At 38.1% G+C, this 21,791-nt stretch overlaps 1 protein-coding gene across 4 annotated transcripts in view; it reads left to right on the forward strand.

The window, feature by feature from the left end:
* The window catches only part of Zbtb44 (zinc finger and BTB domain containing 44), a 53,732-nt gene that overhangs the window by 11,517 nt on the left and 20,424 nt on the right, over positions 1–21,791 (forward strand). For all 4 annotated transcript variants that reach the window (XM_013346276.2, XM_005346987.2, XM_013346277.2 and 1 more), the window contains exon 2: positions 16,727–17,799. In XM_013346276.2, the coding sequence (XP_013201730.1) occupies positions 16,782–17,799 (1,018 nt within the window). In that variant the 5' untranslated portion in view covers positions 16,727–16,781. The remainder of the gene's footprint in view (positions 1–16,726; positions 17,800–21,791) is intronic.

Raw genomic sequence — 21,791 nt, forward strand, 5'->3', positions numbered from 1 at the left:
AGATTCTAGCCTACGTCCATCCTGGGTCGGAGCTTCATCACGTGTGCCTCAGAGAGCAGAGCTCTCACCTCTGCCCGCAAGAGGAGAGCTGTCGAGTCTCTGACCTCACTTTCTCTTCCTCCCACTTATGTTTTAACCTATCAGGGCAAGCAGCTTCTTTATTTAATTAACCAATGACCTTCCTCCATCACACTTAGAGTTATGCTTTGTCAGTCTCCTAGGTTCTTCTCTATCTTACCAAGTTGACAGTCAAGGTCAGCCATCATGGGGCTGGAAAGATGGTTCCTAATCAAGAGCACTTGTAGCTTGTCTTAGTTAGGTTTCTATTATTGTAATAACACCAAGTCCAAAAACAGCCTGGGGAGGAAAGGGTTTATTTCTTCTTACAACCCCAGCTCACAGTCTACCATTAAGGGAAAACAGAGCAGGAACCCTAAAGGCAGGAACTGAAACATAGATATACATGGAAGCATAATGTTTATTGGCTGTTCATAATTTGCTCAGCCATAGCCATCTGTCCAGGAATGGCATCACCATCTGAGAGCTGTGGCTTCCATATCAATTACTAATCAAGAAAATGGCCCACACTAACTTGCCTATAGACAACCTTATGGAGGCATTATCTCATTTGTGGTTCTTCTTAGATGACTATCTTGTCTCAGGTTAATTAAAAAACTAACCAGTACATCCTTTTTGGAGAAGACCTAAGCTCTGTTCCAGCACCTACATCAGAAGGCTCACAGCCATCTCTAACTCCGGTTTTAGGGGATCTGAGGCCTCTTCTGGGATCTATGACAACCTGCACACATATAGTGCACATGCATACACTCAGGTACACACACACATAAAATAAAACTTAAAAGCCTTAACAAAGATAAACCATCACTCACCATTTGAAGTGTCTATGAGATAGCTATATAAGGATACTAGTTTTATGTATTAGCAATCTTGATTTGAGTAGCTAAAACAATAAAAGCATTTGTCATTTAAATAAGACATAAGCACTACAGGAGTGCAGCCATGGAGTTTTATTTAACAACTCAGTGACATCATACACTTACGTTCTCACATTTTCACTTTGCCATTCTTACACTAGCTCATTGATGATTACAAGAGACTCCTGATTCTCAATCTTAACCAGAGATGAAAGCACTCAAAGGGCTTGTTTTGTGCTGTACTCTCTCTCTTTTTTTTTTAAGCCAAGAGATTTAACTGAAGTTCTAGTTTTCTTGGCCAGATAAACATTTTTTACAGCTAAATTGAGAATCTGTTGAGGTCTATACCTCTGCCCAATAATACAAACATGTCCTTCCTTTATGACGTTTTAAGTGTTAAATGACAGACTATTTGAGCACTTGTCATGAGACACTAATTTATTGTTCATCAGGCACTGGTCAGTGGTTAGTGTTGTCTGGGGACTCTTGTGGGGATCTCTAGAACTTCTAAGAATCACTGAGGTCAAAGCAATTTCATAACAGTATTTATTATTATTATTATTATTATTATTATTATTATTATTATTATTATTATTATTATTATTTGCTTTTCAAGACAGCGTTTTTCTGTGTAGCACTGACTGGCTGTTCTGGAACCTGCTTTGTAGACAAGGCTAGAGCCTCAAACTCAGATTAATTTGCCTCAAAGATATGTGAGTGGTGACCATCTGGCTCATAACAAGAGTTAAATGCTCTTTACAGCTTTCTTTTTCTTTTCCTTTCCAGAACTAGCCATGGTAGGTAGTACATACCAGTAATTACAGCATTTGGGAGCCTGAGGCAGAATTACTAGCTTAGTCAGAGCTACAGTGTAAGCTCTAGGACAGCCTGGGCTAGAGTGAGACCTGCCTTCCAGAACAAAATCAACCAACAATAGAAAATTCTGTGAAACAGTAGCGTGCAAATGCAATGGAAGAATTCTACTGATTTCCAATAACCAAAATCAACATCACACTTTCTACCTCCCCTTCTTTTGTCTGAGATTTTTTTTTTTTCTTGAGCACTGGCTGCTCTTTTTTTTTTTAAGGTTTATTTATTTATTATGTATATAGTATTCTGTCTCCATGTATGCCTGCAGGCCAGAAGAGGGCATTGCAAATGGTTGTGAGCGATCATCATATGGTTGCTGGGAATTGAACTCAGGGTCTCTGGAAGAGCAGCCAGTGCTCTTAACCACTGAGCCATCTCTCCAGCCCGAAAACATTTAAAAACAAAAACAAAAACCTATCTTATGAGGTGGGCGGTGGTGGTGCTCACCCTCAATCCCAGCACAGAGGCGGGCCTCTGCAAATTCAAGGCTGGTGTTGTCTACAGACATTCCAGGGCAGCCAGGTCTACACAGAAACTAGTCACAAACCAGACAACAACGAAGTTCTTTTGTGTTTACGTGTGATAGACTTGTTTTTAACTGAATCATTTTTTTCCATATTTATATTGTGTGAGTGTAGGTGTGTGTGTGCTAGTCAGATCAGCTTGCAGGAGTCATTTGTCTTCATCTACAAGGTGGCTCCTGGGGATGGAACTCGAGATGTTTTCAGGGGTGGCAGCAAACACCTTACATGCTGAGCCCTCACACCAGCCCTGAATCTTTTTTTTTTAATTTGCAGGTTTTAAATTATAATATGGGAGGTTTTTGGAATACGCATTTTACATACACTTAAGAGTGTAAAGAGACAACAGAGTCTGAAATCTGACTGCTAGGGTTAATGTCACCCTCGCAGCATACACCAGAGTTTGTTTCTTGTTATATTTCTGTGTCTTGATTATCAGTGTACATACCATGGCTTCATACGCTGTAAGGGTTCTTGAGGGTATTTCAGTCATTCTTGCTTTTTAGTATTTGTCCCATTGATAGGGCAACGTGCTTAATTCCCCCCATTCTTTGTTAATCTAGCTATTTCTGTACTTACTTGTTGTAATATGAGCGGCGGGGCTGTGTCCCCAGCACCCCGGTAATTACACGGACACTGTAAACTTTTAAACACTGCTTGGCCCATTAACTCTAGCCCTTACAGGCTAATTCTCATATCCCGATCAACCCATCTCTAATAATCTGTGTAGCATCAGTCTTACCGGGAAAGATTCTAGCCTACGTCCATCCTGGGTCTGAGCTTCATGCGTCTGCCTCAGAGAGCAGAGCTATCACGTCTGCCCGGGAGAGGGGAGCATGGCGTCTCTGAGCTCTCTTCCTCTTCCTCACAGCATTCTGTTCTGTTTACTCCACCCACCTATGTTCTAACCTATCAGGGCAAGCAGTTTCTTCATTTAATTAACCAATGACCTTCCTCCATCACTTATTTCAATCAGAATGTCATTTTTTTTTGTTTTTTTTTTTTTTTTTTTTTTTTTTTTTTTTTTTTTTTTTTTTTTTCGAGACAGGGTTTCTCTGTGGCTTTGGAGCCTGTCCTGGAACTAGCTCTTGTAGACCAGGCTGGTGTCGAACTCACAGAGATCCGCCTGCCTCTGCCTCCCGAGTGCTGGGATTAAAGGTGTGCGCCACCATTGCCCGGCCAGAATGTCTTATTTTTGTTTCTTAGCATTTTTTAGCATTTTTACTGGTTTTGTGCCCACCAAGCATGATGGATTTTTTTTGTAAGATTTTAAAACTAAGCGCAGAACAAAGCAGTAAAGCATGGACTATATAGTAAATACCAAGCTAGATGGGGGCTGCATAACAAGACTGCCTCAAACAACAACAAAATTTTGTTATTTCTTAGTAGTAGACACAGTTAATGCTCTTTCTCTGGAAAATGGCTTTATCATTAAACGTAAGTAGAAGATAGTCCTTAATCTGAAATTTTGGCTATAAAGGAAAATGCCTGAAGGATGGTTTCCAGGTTTTGGTAGGTTGGGTTGGAGGATTAAAAATGAACAGTTTCCTTTATCCGCAGCTTGACTTTTGCCCTTTGAGCTACTCATGATAAGCTGTAAATGCCATAAAAATTTTAAGAGAAAGACCAGGTTTACATAACTTTTGTTGTGTATATTGTTAAAATTGTACTATATGGTTTTTGTTGTTCATTTCTTTCCGGTTAGGTCTGAATAGTAGGAGTCAGTTCTATTACTACACATGGCTTCAGGCATCCACAGGGGCTTTTGTAGCCTCAAATAAAAGGGAACTATTACTCTTAGATTTTAATCTGAGTGGCTGGGCAGTTGAAGACATCCATCATTAGAGGAGCCCATGCCTGTAATCCTAGGAGAGGCTCATGGAGAAAAAAATAAATCTGAAGCCAGCCTGGGACTCAGTAAGTCCTGTCTCAAAAAAAAGAGGGCTATGAAGGGAAATTGTGTAGCAGAATGTTAGCTCAGTTTTGGATACTGAATTTGAAATGTGGCAAACACATTGAAGTGGAATTATCAAGGACTCTCACTGGTCACTAGAAGCCCGAAATTGAAGTTCAGGAAGGATGTTGGAGATTTGAGATTGATTTGATCAGACATTGTCAAATCTACCATTGTTTACTCATTGCTGTACCATATCTTTGTGTGTGTACTGTGTGCTAGAACTTGGATACTTTACTTATATTCATTTCATTCCTATACCTAACTTAAGTCATCCAGCTTCTTTGGTAATACAGTGATGATTCAGGGTTATCCAACTACAAAACTCTTTTTGTTTTTGTTTTATTAAACTAGGCGTTGAATCTAGGGATTCATACATAGCAAACACTGAATCATTGAGCTATAACCTCAAACCATTTTTACTTTTATTGTAACACAGGGTCTCATTAAATTTCCCAGGTTATCTTTGAACATTCTGTAACTCAATACATGTGATCCATCTGTCTTTTCCTACTGGCTAATTTTATAGGAAGTAAAGGAGTCTTGCTACATTTGGGGTACTACAAAAAGACTGTATTTTTAAATTAAAGTATAGTAATGTACTAAAGGCTTGATGGATAATCCTTAGTCTTTTAAATGGATAGATAACGGAAATGTCTGTCATGGCAGATCCAGAATTAGAAACCTTAATTGGAATTGAAGAATAGCTATGATTTAAGGTACATACAGTTTATTGGGAAGACTTGAGGTAATAAGTTTCTAAGAAAATAATTGAAGTTAGATCCAGTGGCATGTTCCTTGACCCTCGAAGCTAGGTTCTATAAACATGCCTGGGAGCTCAGATGATTAAGATAGACACAGTACTGTAAAGCAGGAATCAGATGAGTTGTGTAATTTGATGGAGACATGTCAGCAGTCGGATAAACAGTGCATTCATAATATATAGAATGGTTGAGAAGGCAGGCCAGCTAGTTCATCTCTGTAGGGGAACAGTCAGAGCAGGGATGCAGCATGGGAGAAGGGACAAGGTGACTGCAGAACGTACTTTTTGTATGTACTGCTTAGCAAAATGTCAACCTTTTGTCAATATTCCTGCTTGGACCAGAAGAAGACCTTATCATTTCATGAGTCTGAGGCATTGGAGTTATTAACTTGGCCATGCTCCTATCATGAATACTCATTTACACAGGAGTAAACTCACTCTCCAAAGGCATGAGTCTGTTCTTGTCCAGCTACTAGGGTTGCTAAAGCAGCATAATCTCTTGAGTCACTTTAGTTTTAGTTTTGCTTTTGAGACAGGGTCTAGCTACGTAACCATTTCTCAGTCCTGCTCAGCCTCACGAGTGCAGGGATTACAGGCATGCACTACTATGCTAGACTGAGCCCAGGAGTTCAAGGCCAGATTTAGCAATAAACAAGATCAATATTTAAAATAAAATTAAAGGGACTGGAGAGTTGGCTCAGTAGTTAAAAGCATTTGTTCTTATAGAGGACCCAGGTTCAATTCCTAGTACTCTCATGGCAGTGCAGGGCAGTCTATAACTCCAGGGAATCTAACACCCTCTTCAGGCCTCTGTGATCACCAGGCCTGCAAGCAAAACACTCATGCACCTAACAAGAAAAAAAACAAATCTAAAAAAAAAAGTTTAAAAATAGTTTTGTTTTGTATTTCAAGACAGAGTTTCTCTGTGTAGCCTTTGTTGTCCAGGAACTCACTTTGTAAACTAGGCTGGCCTCACTCAGATCTTCTTGCCTCTGCCTTGGTGCACCACTACTGCATGACAAAATAAATACATGTTTTTAAGAGGCTTTTTTTGTAGTTTTCATTTTCACTTGCAGATTGAAAAGTATTTCTCTGAGACACTCAGACAGTCTTAGGTGCTACTGTCTGGGTCTTCATAATCACTTTTCCTTGCTTGGTTTTCAAGCAGCAGTACTACATAAGAGAGCTTTTAGAATTCTAGCCCAGGCTGTGGCTGTGGCTCAGAGGTACTTGCCTAGTGTTCTGTGGTGTTTGACTTTATCCCTATCACTTCAAAAGTGACAATCATTATTCTAGCGCAACAATAACTTTTTTCAATCTTTTGTTTTGTGTTTCAGTCAATATTAGTGACCTTTAATATTTTTTATTTTTATTATTATTTTATTATTTTATTTATTTATTTATTTTTAGTCTTGGTTTTTCAAGACAAGGTTTCTCTGTGTAACAGTCCTGGCTGTCCTGGAACTCACTCTATAGACCAAGTTGGCCTCAAACTCACAGAGATTCGCCTGCTTCTATTTCCCTAGTGCTGGATTAAAGGTGTGCGCTACCCCAGCCACCCCCCCAAACTTATTATTTTTAAAAATGTCTTACTGAGGATCAAAAGTAGGACACTTTCACATGGAAGACACTATGACACTTATGACACTAAGCTAACTCTCCAGCCTCTTTTTGTACACCATTTTGTTATAGGACTTGCCTAACTTTGCAACAGCTTGATAGTTTTAACTAAAAAAGACAGTATTGTAACAAGCCCTAACTTTTCACCAGAGGAACTGCTTTATTTCTGTATAGAAACAATTTGACAGTTTTAGGAGAGTTGGTCACAAGTTCTAGAAAGAAGAGATTTCTATTCTATTAATAGTTGTCCTAGGACAGGGAAGGTAACTCAGTGGTAGAATGTTTGCCCTAACATGTGGGACACCCTGGGTTCTACTCTCAAGATTAGATACTCCATCCCACCCTGTGTAAGGAAAAAGACAGTTGTTCCTTTATAGGCAATTATTTTATTATTAGCAATTGCAAACCTAGTTATGTTAAAATATCATGAACCAAAAGCAATTTAGAATTTTATTTTAGCTTTGGTTCTGGAATTAAAGTCCATAATGGTAGAGATGCATGGAAGAAGGAAGGAGTAGCCATGGTGGTTGGAGCAGGAAGCTGAGAGATGACATCTAACAAGCAGAGGGAGCAAAGTGGAAGTGGAGTGAGGCTCTAAACTCTTAAAGGCCACCCCTGTGATGGCTCTCCTCCAGCAAGGTTTCATGAATTTCCCAAGTGACTCCACCAGCTTGGGACATTCAAATATGTGAGCCTGTGGGGGACTTTTTTTCATTCAGACCACCACAACTTGGAATGCAGATTCAGGGTGTGTGTTTGCGCACGCGCACGTCCGTCCACCCTCCAAGCTCCAATAATCCTCCTGTCTCTGCTTCTACTTTCCTAAACTCTACAGTGACACCCAACTCCCAGCTCCCACCATGACTGCTAGGGATCTGAACTCAGATAAGGTCCCAATCCATTGAGTCAACTTCCCAGTCCTCAGGTTCTAGTTTTAACGCTTGAGTTTTGTACAAAGTTGTGGATTCTTAGGAACCAAGTTATCTGGGGTCTACTTCCAGTTCTGCTAAGTTACTAAGTTAGCTAAGCTTTCTGAATTTTAGCACACATATCTGGCAGCTGATAAATGTTTAATTAAACTCTTTTCAGAACTATTTTTATATCTAAAATTCACATTCCTAAAATTATTTTAGTGCTTTCTTGTATAAACACATGTGCATGCCACTGTACATGTATAGTGGTCAGAAGTCAAACTTGGGTGTTGGTTCTTGCCCTCTACCTTGTTTGAGACAGAGTCTCTGTGAATTCTAGGCTAGCTGACCCATGAGCTTCCCATCTTAACATAGGAGTGCTGACATGACATGCACCACCCTATCCCCTTTTTTTACATGGTTCCAGGGATGCAAACTTAAGTCATCTGAGTGTGTACCAAGTACTTTTATCCATTGAGCTGTCTCACTGGTCCAAGTGGTTTATATTTGTTTTTCTAGGGGAGGAGGGGTATTGCCTGTTTTCAATTTAACCATATTTATCTTTTTAACCTTAAAAATAACATTTAAGCTATGAATACTAATATCTATACAGTTAATGAAAATGAAAGGTCCCAGTTCCAGTGTCACATTGGCTGGACATACAGTCACATTGGCTGGACATATAGATTAACTAATCTAGAGCAGTGGTTCTTAACCTGTGGGTCAACCCCTTTGGGAGATCTAGGTGACACTTTCACAAGGGTCTCATCAGGTATTTGCATTATGATTCATAACAGTAGCTAAATTATAGTTATGAAGTAGCAGCAAAAATAATTTTATGGTTGGGCTACCACAATATGAAGAACTGTATTAAGGGGTCACAGCATTAGGAAGGTTGAGAATCACTGATCTAGAGGCACTTGGAATATTGCTATTATCAAAGCAAAATGTTTCTCTGTAGTTGTCTATATCTACACATTAACTATTTCCAGAGCAACTATTTGAAGTCCTGTTCTTGATGAGTTTAGTCAAAGTCTTCAAATGAGTAAATTACTTATCAAAACTTTTGTGATTGTCATATGTTAATTGGTTGCAAGTAAATCAGAGCTTCAAGAGTTGAGTTTCATCCTAGCACTAGGGAGGCAAAGGCAGACAGATCTCTGTGCGTTCAAAGTCAGCTTGGCCTACAAATCAAGTTACAGGACAGCAAGGGTTGTTAAAAACAAAACCCTGGCTGGGCGATGGTGGCGCACGCCTTTAATCCCAGCACTCGGGAGGCAGAGGCAGGCTGATCTCTGTGAGTTCGAGACCAGCCTGGTCTACAGAGCTAGATCCAGGACAGGCTCCAAAGCCACAGAGAAACCCTGTCTCGAAAAACAAAAAAACAAAAAAAAAAAAATCTATGGTAGTATTTACTTTAGTTCCCTGAAAAAAAAAAATCTTTTTTTTTTTCCTTTCAATTTTTTTGAGACAGGATTTTTCTGTATAGCCCATTGTCCTGGACAGACTGGCCTCAAACTCACAAAGATCTGCCTGCGTCTGCCTCCACTTTCCAAGTGCTGGGATTAAATGCATACAACACCACCTGACCTCTGAAGTTTTAAAAATAGGTAAAGATGGTTCCACTTATGCTGCATATGGTGGAGCACACCTTAATGCCAACATTCAGATGTTAGAGGCAGGCAGATGATTGAGTTCCAGGGCAACCAGACCTTATCCGGGGTGAGGGGAGACAGGGAGTGCTACTTATATAACAATATGAACATACTTAAGACATTGAACTGCACATTTAAACTTATTTTCAGAATGGCATTTGTTAGGCTATCAGCCTGATTTTTTTAAAAATATTTATTTATTTATTTATTTATTTATTGTGTATATAGTCTGCAGGTATGCCTACATGCCAGAAGAGGCCACCACATCTCATTACAGATGGTTGTGAGCCACCATGTAGTTGCTGGGAACTGAACTCAGGACCTCTGGAAGAACAGTCCGTGTTCTTAACCTCTGAGCCATCTCTCCAGCCCCTTATTAGCATGATTTTTATAAAAATAGTTTTGCCCATGGAAGTGTATCACATACTTGAAAATCAGCCAGTCATTATATGTCATGCTAAAATAATTAAAATACAAATGAGACTGTTAACTTGGAAAAGAAAGAAATGTGAATCGTTTAAAGTAGTCACTGTTCTGAAAATACAGTGAAATGTTAGGATTTGATGTTTGGGAGGTCTTCAGTCAAGTATATTAGAAGGCTATAGGCGTCATGCATGGTCATTCAAAAACACCTTTTCTAAAGAGTTGAATTTGAGCACATCTCATTAATGGGTAAAACAAATGCGATACGTTCACACAGTATTGTAAGTTGATAAGCTGTGGTGTGGCTCACTCAGGAGAACATTATGCAAGTGACCACTTGAAAACCTTGAATTGTAAACTGAGACAGAAAGTAGGGAAAGGAAAAACTGAAGAGTTGCTGTTTTTTGGGAACTAAGTTCCATTTCAAATTGGTGAAAACAATTCTGCATTACTGTCTCCCAGAAGTGTAAATATACTTAATGCCACTGAAGTGTAGACCTATCTCAGGGTAAACTCTACGTAAGTAGCAAGTGCTCTTGAAGGATGAGCCGTATTTCCAGCCTCAAGAGGTTTTTGATTACTTCTTCAGTCATTTACTAGTCTTGAATTTGTCTTTCTCATCTTGGTTTCATGAGTCCATCTATTTGAATCTTCTCTTTTAGTTAGTTTGGCTATGGGTTTTTTGATCTTGCTAACTTTCTTAAATTTTTGTTTATTTTGTTCTAGAGACAGGGTTTTTACATAACTCTGGCTGTCCTAGAGCTCACTATGTAGACCAGTCTGGCTTTAAACTCATATGGATCTGGCTGCCTCTGTGAGTGCTGGAATTAAAGTTGTCTGCCACCACCGTCTTGCTTTTACTCTTCATTCTCTTTTGGTTAGTTTGTCTCTGGGTTTTTGGATCTTGTTAATTTTTTCAAAGAACCATTTCTTTGATTAAGTTATATAATTTTCTTTCTTGTTTCAGTTTCATTAATTACTGACCTGACTTTTTGGGTTTCTATTGTTTTTAAATTAATTATTTATATTTTTGTATACATGCTCTGCATGCATGTATGTATGTATGTATGTCTACATGTTAGAAGAGGACATTAGATACTACTATAGATGGTTGTGAGCCACCATGTCATTGCAGGAAATTGAACTTGGGACCTCTGGAAGAACAACCAGTACTCTTACCCACTGAGCCATCTCTACAGCTCCGAGTTTCTATTATTTTTGTTTTTACGAGGCTCTTGGAGCACTAAATTATCCATTTGAAGTCACTCTGCTTCTTAAACATACTTTATGCTGGGGCAGGGAGGAGCACACATGGTGTGTGTGGAGGACAGAGGACAGCGTGTGGAGTTGGTTCTCCTCTTCCACCTCTGTGCTTCTGAAGACCAAGTTCAGTAATTGAACTTGGCAGCACGCGTTTTCCTTACTGACCCATTTCTTTACTTGAACCATTTCATTAGACACCTTTGGGTTTTGTGGGTTTTTTTAAAAAATGTAGTCACTTGTAGTTGAATTCCCTTCTGTAGTACAGTTTTAAAAGTGCTGGTTTTCATTTTGATTCACTTCTAAGCATTTTAATAAACCTTCCCCTCAAACTGAGCCAAAAAAAAAAAACCTCTCTTGAGTTGCTTCTTAAGTATTCTGTACAGCAAGAAAAAAATAGCTAGTTCAGAACATTGGTACCAAGAAGTACGTCTGCTATGTAATACACCTGTAATACCTGACCATGTGGTTCTTAGGTGTTTGAAACTGGTTTGCAGGAGGAATGTGGAGGAGTTTGGAATTTGGGACTAGAAAATTGCTAGAATGCAGAAGTTAATGAGTTATTCTGGTTGGAGTTTGAAAACTAAGAGAAACATAAGGTGTGGACAGCCAACACAAGATGTTTCAGAGAGGAATAGGGCCTCTATTAGGAAGTGGGCTAAATGCCATTCAAGTTACAAGGTTACATTGGTACATGAGAGGGGCAGGGGCGGTGCAATCAGTCTTCATTGTGACTGTGGCCTGAGAAATTTAGTGAGGCTGAATTATTTTTATTTTCGAGACAGGGTTTCTCTGTGGTTTTGGAGCCTGTCCTATAACTAGCTCTTGTAGACCAGGCTGGTCTCGAACTCACAGAGATCCGCCTGCCTCTGCCTCTCGAGTGCTGGGATTAAAGGCGTGCGCCACCACCGCCCAGCAGTGAGGCTGAATTTTAAAGTAATGAGTACAGTGTGTTTGGTGGAGAAAGTTTCAATGCAGGAGTAGCATTCAGAGTGTGTCACATGGCTACTTGCTCACTGCTCTTACTCAGGTCTAAAGAGAGCCACCATTTTACCCATAAATGCTCTGCTTAGTACTGAATTAAATTCATGTTAGTACTGAACATTGGTAGGGATCTATCATTGAGAATGAGAATTTGAACCTTTATATGAAAAACAATGATAATGTCATTGACTTTTGAATGTGGAAGATGTTGTTGATGATTAACCCATTCTAAAAGATTTGTTATACATTTTTTAAAATTTTACACTTTTAAAAAAATATTTGTTTTTATTTCTATGGTTTTGCTTGTTTGTATGATTGTATATGTACTATATGTCTGCCTGATGTCCAAGGAAGCCAGAAGACATTGGATACCTTGGAACTGGAGTTAAAAATTTTTAAGATACAGTGAACTGAACCTGGGTCCTCTCTAAGAATGACAAATGATCTTAATTGCTGAGCCATTTCTCTAGCCTGGGGTGAGCCTTGTAGACAGGGAATGAGAACATAATAAGCCCAACAGTCTGTAACTAGAGTGTTTTAGTATAGTTCATGCTCTTATGCCCTTTTGGATGGTTTTGTAGTATAAAGTGAACTCTAAGTCATGATAACAAAGGGTGCAGAATTTCTAGAGTGAATAAAAGAAGTTCAGGTCATTTGGTAGAAATAGTAGAGTCATAATGTAAGCAGAAGAAATGATTACCACACAGCTGGAAATACATAGGCTCTAAAACACTGACTCAGGAGAGGAACAAGAAAACCCAAAATTAAGGATTGTTTAAATTTTAAACAGTTTTTATTATTTTGTTATTTAGTGTGCATAGGCACATTACCTGCATGTACATGTGTGCACTAAATGCTTCAGAAAGCCAGAAAAGGACAACATCAGATCCCCTTGGACTGGAATTACTGAAATTGTGAGCTGTATGGGTGCTGGGAACTAAACCCGGCTCCTGGAAGAGCATTACTGAGCCGTCGCTCCAGCTCACGCAATAGTTTTTAAACACAAGGTTAAATTTCTTGGAGATGTAATTAATCTTAGAAATCCCCGATAGTATTTGTTCCAGGCTGGAGTTAGGGCATTCACAATAGCCTGAACAGTGGGCAAACTACTAAGGTATTTAGAGTAATACCCAAGTATTCCTGCTTTTTCAGACATGCGGATTTTACGTTTTTGAGAAGGAACAAGTCACTTGTAGATTTGTTGGTATAGTGTGAAAAGTTAGCTTCAGTTTAGCAAGACCTGAGACAAGAATCTTGAAAGCCTAGCTGAAGTGAGAGTAGTGAGAATTACCTTCCCCTTGGTTGAAAAGGTTGTTTGTCCTTTTAGGTCCTTTAAGAGGATACAGTTTCCAGGCCTGATTTTAAGATGTAGGGAGAGATATGAAGAGGGTGCCAGGAAATGTTGACCAGCATGCTTTCTGACCAGGCTTCTAAGAATCAAACTGTAAAGACTGACCTGGTTGTTCCTAAGATAGGGTTTGGTAGGCATACCAGTGTTGAGGAGAAAAGGCCTATGGTGGGATAACTTGAAAGTGCTTAAGCATAAAAATGCTCGTTATCTTTATTTCTTTTCCTGTTGTTATGACAAACTACTGACACAAAAGCAGCTTAGGGGACAAAGGGTTTGTTTATTCTGGAGATCGTGGTTAGAGGAAGATCTGTGTATTATCTCTTGTAAGAATACCTGGTTGACTTCTGAGGCATATTTTGTTTTGGGGAGAAAGACTTCTAGGCAGCCCCAAAAGGTGTCAATAACATTGAATAAACCACTTACATTATTTGTATTTAGATATGCGTGAAATCCATTTGCCAATCTTATCTAGATATGTTTTCCCTCAACTAAGTGGGAAAGAAAGAGGTTAGCCTGAGATGTCCTTGAGGACTGAAAGGCCTGCACATAGAGCAGTTTTTACTGAATTAAAGTTATAATTTAATTCCTGGTTTGAGAAGTAGATAAAGGGGAATATGGAGATTGTGAGAGACTTGCACCCTACATAAGTATTATGTAGTCTGAGAGATGTTGCCTTGTTGACAGAGGAAGGATTATTTTTTTCTTGGAAGGAAAGCCAGAATCATTCTTTGTTAGCTTCTTCCTCTATTGGTTCCTCCTATCTTTTAGCCATACTCAGGACTGATTGAAGAAATGAATAGCCAGGGCTGCAGTGGCTGGGAAGGGTTAAAGGACAGCTTTCCTTCCTTTTTTTTATCCATCCTGATATTTTTGCAATGTTTCTGAAGCTTGAGTCTTCTGTGTTTTGTGCAGTAGATAACTGCACCCTGGCTTGGGTTTAGGGCAGCCCCAGTTAAAAGTCCTCTTCTAGATTGCTGCATGTGAGTGCAGGATGTGGAAGGCATGTTAGGAGTCAGTATGTATGTTAAGTCTTGTACTTTTTCCAAAATGAGAACTCTGGTAAAGGCAGTAAGTTATATGTCTTGAGAGTAGATGTTGTTTAGGGGTATGTATAGACCTATAAAAACTAAGAATCTTTGCCCCCACGCAATATGTATGAGATTGTCCTTAACCGCAGTATTCATAATCAAAAAATAGAAACAGGCAGAAGAGAGAACTCAGTGGCTCAGGTACTTGTTGTATAAGCATGAGGATCTGAGTTCAGCCCCCAACACTCATAAAATCTTGGGCATGGTGTTATGTACCTGTGATTCCAGAGCTGGGGACACAGACAGAAAGATCCCAGGGGCCTAATTGTAGTTTTTGGTACTTTTAGGATTGAAAGAGACTACTACTATTTCAACTACTGAATTTCTTTCTCTGTTGCTTGTTAACTATGTATTCAATTAGCCTCCAATCTCTGATATAGGTTCTATGATAGCTGTTTTACTGCTGCAGAAATTAAAGTACAAAGGTTAAACTTCATATCATTATATATATGATGTGATCAAAATGGTAATCCAGTATTCTGGTTCCATTCTATGCTTTTAAATCAGACTCATATCCTTCAGAATTTACCCAAGTATAATAGGCCTGAGATAAAGAGAAAGCATGCCTTTGCTTTTAAAGTTGGGCCATTAAGAGTGATTACTTTGATTGGCACCATGTAGTTGAGGGCAGTCACTACTTTTTTCCTTTCAGGAGAGAAGAGAGTTGAACAGTGTTTGGAATTCAGGACTCACTGATTATTGGCAAAACTCCTCTTTAATTTCCGGCTCTTTAATCATAGAAGATGGAGGTAACACCAGATTGAAAAAGGTTTTCACTCCTTTCTTGTCTGGGTAGCCTTGAACTTTCTTGAAGGCTGGTACAGTATCTAGGATCTCCACCCAAATCAAGTTTGAAGTGGTCTGATTTTAGGATTCTGTTTAACATTTTTCTAACTATGACGCTTAATTTCTAGTTTTTTAATATCTGAGTTCATACAAATGGTCCCTAGGCCTTGTATCATTTGCTCTGAAGGCATGCTACTGCTGTCAACCACATGATGGGAATCAAAGTATATTTACTGACATACATTCAATGAACAACACATGTATACAACTTCCTGTTATACAAATAAGAGAAAAAATTATCAGATCCATTAAGTTATTTTCTGCCTAGATCAATCCTAACTGTATTATCTCTTTGTGATTAATTTGGGGTTTTTGTTTGTTTGTTTAAGTTTGGAATTTGGGTGTTTGTTTTTTAAGACAGAATCAATGTATTGCTGGTTGGCCTGGAACTAACTAACCATGTAGATCAGGTTGGCCTTGAACTTGTGGTTATTTTCCTAATGTACTGCCCCTACAGTGCTAGGATTACAAATGTCTGCCTGTGATTTCATGTATTTAGGAAAAATATATGGAGTAGGGCTTGTTTTGAGGTTGTTTTTAATGATCTTCCCTGATTTTCTCCTTTGGAAGATTGAGCAACACTTCAATCTGCATAACAGAATAAGTGTTTCTGGAGGTTTGATTTGGTCAAAGCATTATTTCTACCATATCAGCTCTCTTGCCTTCTTAAGATTCATCTTATGTTATCTTTTATCATGATGTCAAGTGGGGAACAGTTTTGTCTCCTGCCATTAGATTATTCGGACCTTTTAAAAAATCTTGAAATCTTTCTTTTTCCCTTCTCCCTTTCTCCTATACCTTTATCTGAATAAAACATTTGACAGAATCATTATATAATACTTGCCTTAATTATTTACTGCATGTTCATATTTAGAAGCAGGGATAATTATATACCTTCTGACCAAGGTGTCTTTGCCAGTCAAAAGATTGTCATGTGTTAAGTACTTACAGCAATTTCTAGCACATAAAAGCACTCTATAATTGTCACTTAACTATCATTTTAAAATGCTGCTCATGGGGCTGGAGAGATGGCTCAGAGGTTAAGAGCACTGACTGCTCTTCCAGAGGTCCTGAGTTCAATTCCCAGCAACCACATAGTGGCTCACAGCCATCTATAATGAGATCTGGTGCCCTCTTCTGGCATGTAAGCATACATGGAAGGAATGTTGTATACATGATAAATTAAAAAAAAAAATGCTGCTCGTTAATAAGACCACTGGTTGATAGCATAGAGAATATATTTTTATTATTTGTGCATTCATTGTATTTATTTGATACAGGATCTTATCCTGTAGTCCAAACTGGCTTCAAACTTACTGTGTAGCACAGATTGGCCTTAAGCTTGTGGCAGTCTCCTTACTAGGATTATAGGAATTTGATACCACAACAGACCAGAAAATATATCTTAATACCTCCCATACCTGAAATTTTTCACTGTCTTATTTTAGGCTTTTTATTTGGCACAGTGGTTACATGAAAATGGTATAAATAGTCCATTTCAGCTATTAAGATGTCATTTTGTGTTTTGTTTTCTATATTTTTTAGGACATTTCTGATTGATTGCATCCTTGAAGAGCATCAGTAGAAGAGGAAAAAAAAGATGGGTGTGAAAACATTTACTCACAGCTCCTCTTCCCACAGCCAGGAAATGCTGGGGAAACTAAATATGTTACGAAATGATGGACATTTTTGTGATATCACTATTCGTGTCCAGGATAAAATCTTCCGGGCTCATAAGGTGGTACTAGCAGCTTGCAGTGATTTCTTTCGCACAAAACTTGTGGGCCAAGCAGAGGATGAGAACAAAAATGTGTTGGATCTTCATCATGTTACAGTGACTGGCTTTATACCTCTTTTAGAATACGCTTACACAGCCACTCTGTCAATTAATACAGAAAATATTATTGATGTTCTAGCTGCAGCCAGCTATATGCAAATGTTTAGTGTTGCTAGTACCTGTTCAGAGTTCATGAAATCAAGTATTTTGTGGAATACACCCAATAGCCAACCAGAAAAGGGTCTAGATGCTGGGCAAGAAAATAGTTCTAATTGCAATTTTACTTCTCGAGATGGAAGTATTTCTCCAGTGTCTTCAGAGTGCAGTGTTGTGGAAAGGACCATTCCTGTCTGCCGAGAATCCCGGAGAAAACGCAAAAGCTACATTGTTATGTCTCCCGAGAGTCCTGTAAAATGTAGCACACAAACAAGTTCACCCCAGGTATTGAATTCCTCAACTTCCTATGCAGATAATAGAAATCAGCCAGTTGACTCTTCTTTAGCTTTTCCATGGACTTTCCCTTTTGGAATTGATCGAAGGATTCAGCCTGAGAAAGCAAAGCAGACAGAAAATACCCGGACTTTAGAGTTGCCTGGCCCGTCTGAGGCAGGTAGAAGAGTGACTGACTACGTGACTTGTGAGAGCACAAAAGCTACCTTGCCTCTAGGTACAGAAGAAGATGTGCAGGTCAAAGTAGAAAGATTAAGTGATGAGGAAGTCCATGAGGAAGTGTCCCAGCCTATCAGTGCATCTCAGAGCTCACTGAGTGATCAGCAGACAGTGCCGGGAAGTGAGCCAGTTCAAGAGGACCTTCTGATTAGTCCACAGTCTTCCTCTATAGGTATAAATGCTTCTTATATTTTTCATTTTTTAATAATTCAAACTTTTTTATTTTCTGTGCTCAGTCTTATAAAAATCATAAAAGAGGGAAGGCTAAAACATAATTGAATTTAATTGTTTGTTTGTTTGTTTGTTTTGGGTCCAGGTCTCAATATATAGTCCTGGCTGGCCTGAAACTCATAGAGATCCACCTGTCTCTGCTTGCAAAGTGCTAGGATTGAAAATGTGTGCCACCATGATTAAAGTTTGATGTTTGCATTTTCAAAATTATTATTAGCACTGTAAGTTGTGTGTGTGTGTGTTTAACAAGTTACACATTGAGGAAGAGGGTCAGTGGGGTATATAAGGTCAACGGGAGATAAAAGGGTCAAAGGCAGAGATAAAAATTGTGAGTTATTGTTTACTTAAAGAGACAGTCTTACTTTGTAGTCCAGGTTGGCCTTGAACTGCTGTTTCTCTTACCTCAGTCCTGGGTGCTGGGATGACAGGTATGTACCACTGCACCCTGCTGCTAATCACTTTCAATATTTAAAAAAAAGCAAGGATTTTTGAAAACCTAGGTAAAGAATCTAGGCACAGTAATGTAGACACTAAGAAAACAGGCAGGAGAAGGGCAGTAGCTCACAACTGTCCTCAGCTACATAATCAAGATGGCTGTGAGAGACCCTGTGTGTCGTGGGGATCTACTTACTGTTTTGTTCTTTATTAAAAATGGGTGAAGGCATTTGCTGCCTTAGGACCTAAGTTTGAGCCCTGGAACCTCTCTGATAAAAGACAGATCTCCTGTCCCTTTTCCCTCTCTCCTCTCTCCTCCCCCCCCAAACACACACACACACACACACACACACACACACACACACACACACTACATAAATCTAAAAAATAAAAATATTTATTGAAATTTTAAACAGTGTGCAACACATGGTGCTATGTAAGGAGAAGACATCACTCTTATAACAAAAGAGATAAAGATATATCAGTAAGTGACTACAACAGACTAATGAAGATCCTGTGTTAGGCAAATTAAAGGCATTATTAGTGTAGCAATAGAAAGAGCAAGTTAACCACATATATTTGAGTAGAGTCTTAAATACCAAGAATTTGCCCAAATAAGCCCACAAAGTGAAGATGCTAACAAACAAAGCATCTAGTAGAAGAGCTTGATGGGTTTAGAACATCCAGTAAGCAGCAGATTCAATGCAAAGTGATACATAAAGGAAGCATGGATACTTGAATCTTTGAGGAATGAGTTTGGAAAGTCCAAAGGAGCTGAAAGAACAAATTGTGGAGAGCCTTGAACACTAGTTCCAGTTAAGGGTTACATTCAACTGCATGTAACAGAGCCCTTCTACAGTGGCTTTACCAAACAAGATTTTATTTTTATTGCATGGTATGTTCTAGAATAGGAAGTCTAGAACTTGTAATGTGGATCTACAGTGTAATCAGTGTAGTGTTCCAGGCTAATTGTATATTTATAACTTAACCATCTTTAGTTACCTGTTTAGATGTAAGCTTATTTGCTTTGTGGTGATGACTTCGTCTTGACTTGCCTTCTAGAAAGGGGTAGATAGCACTTGTAGTCGGAAATGAAGTGGAAAACTAATGAAAGTTTCCCAGAAGCTCTTCTTAAGAAACTAGTGCTATTTTCTTAGCTACAGAGAATCTGAGAAAGAGATTATTTGTTGAGTAAATGACTACTTTGAACAGAATTAGAGCAAAGTAGAGCTGATTGTAGCAATGCATGCCCTAACTACAGTATTAGGAAAGTAGATGCAAGTGGATGGGTCTTGAGGACAGCCAGAGCACTACATAGTAAGAGCCTAATCTCAAAAATACAACAGCAATAATAAAGCACAGTGGATATTGAATATGCAGCAAGCATTGCCCACCATAGATAGGCTAAGTAAACTTATATTTTACCCTAGTTTATCTTAAAAAGAATTTTTAAAGTATGCATATACTTAAGGAAAACTAGTAAGTTTGCTTATTTTATTTTCTTAATGACTTTTTTTTTTTTAATGTATGAGTGTTCTGTCTGCCTGGCCTGCATGCCAGAAGAGGAGCTTTTTATAAGATGGTTGTAAAGGCACCATGTGATTGCTGGGAATTGAACTCAGGACCTCTGGAAGAGTAGCTAATGTTCTTAACTGCTGATCTATCTCTCCAGCCCCTTAAACCTTTTAATTACAATATTTTATAAATAATACAACCTAGTAATGTTGAGTGTCTGCAGTGAGTCAAAGAAGTCAAAGTACTCAGGATGAAATAAAATTTTTCTATTATATTAATTGATTCTAAGTAACAAGTTTAGTTTATTGTCTGAATTCAGATGTATCTTATTGATAATCTTTGCCATTTTTTTCTTTCTTAAGGACACAAAAATTGATAATTATAAGATGGATAGAATTTTTGTCATCTAAACGCAATAACTACAGTATGAACATTGGTAGGAGAAGGTTGGAACCTCACTTTTAAGAATAATCAGCAAGATCAGTTGTGTGTGAATTTTGCTTGAATATGACCAAGCAGTGTCAGGCCACAAAGAAATCAAAAGGTGGGATTGGTAATAATTTACAAATTTGGACTTTATAAAACTATGGAAGAGCCAAAACTTTTGAGATTCTTATACTCATGCTTGGGAAGTAATAAAACTAATAATAATAATTAGTAATGATCTCTCTAAAAGATTAAAACACTAAGAATATATTAATTTTGTCAATTTCTTGTTTGACATACTCTTGAGTTTCCAGGACTGCTACAACACAGTATCACAAGCTTGATAACTTTGAAACAGTACAAATTTATTTTCTCAAAGTTCAGAAGGCTCAAACTCCAAAATAAGGTGTAGAATATCTCTGTTCATTTAAAGGCTCCCTGGGAAGAACCCTCTCTTGCCTCTTAAAGTTGTCACAGTTGCCAACCATCATTTACATTCCTATAAATTACAGTTTTATCATTAAAATCTCTACTCTTATCTTAACATGACTTTCCTTGTGTGTCCAGATCTGTCTCTGAATGTCTGTCCTTATGAAGATGCCAGTCATGGCGTATAGGACCTCATTTGGTCTTTTGTAACCACATTCCAACTTGATTCTATCCACAAGAATCCCATGTGCAAATAAGGTCTTATTTTTAGTACCACGGTAGGACATCAGCTTTTGGGAGACAGTTTTATACCTCTGAATTTGAGTCAAGAAATTTTTGAAGACTTTGAATAAAAATAACATTGATAAAATGTTTAATGTATACAGATCAGAGCCATTTTGAATCTTTAGTCTTAAAACTATCTTAGTACCTTCTAAATAGTAAATAATTACTATTTACTTATCTGAAAATTTAGAAACCCAAATATTTAAATATTTTGGTAACTACATGTGAAATATTCATTCATTACTTCCAGGTGTATCTAGTCAGTTTATATTTTGCCTTTACAATCTTATTAAACATTGCTATATAAAGAAATGAATATGAGTAGACAAAACCTTTAAGTTATATAAGTACAGTTTTTGCCTATATTGTTGTGGATTCTATACGGTGAACATAGGAATATCTGTCCTAGATAGCATGTAATCACATACTCTTAAATGGATTTTTTTCTGCTTTCATATCAAGTGCACTAATTACTTTAACCTATCTTACTTACATCAACAGATTTCTGCATTAAAGCAAAAGTGTAAAGAACAGAAAAATAATTCCTAGGATACTGTGGTCAGTCATTCTGTATTTCAGAAGAGCATTAATGTGAACAGTTCATTTTACTTATTAATTCATTAAAGATACCAAAGTGATAGCTTAACATTCCACTGACTGATAAATTTGATACCTAATAACATTTATTTTGAAATTCTGAAGTAGTAAAATTTTGACTACCAGTGAATTGTATTCAGATGGAATTGTACCTATATTTTAAGTCCTTATTTTCACTGATTGCCCAGTAAGAGTAAAATTTAACACCTTGAATATAGGATAAGTAAAAGCAACCTTTACAGCAAA

The sequence above is a fragment of the Microtus ochrogaster genome, chromosome 5, assembly GCF_000317375.1.
Source record: "Microtus ochrogaster isolate Prairie Vole_2 chromosome 5, MicOch1.0, whole genome shotgun sequence".
Classification (NCBI taxonomy): Eukaryota; Metazoa; Chordata; class Mammalia; order Rodentia; family Cricetidae; genus Microtus; species Microtus ochrogaster.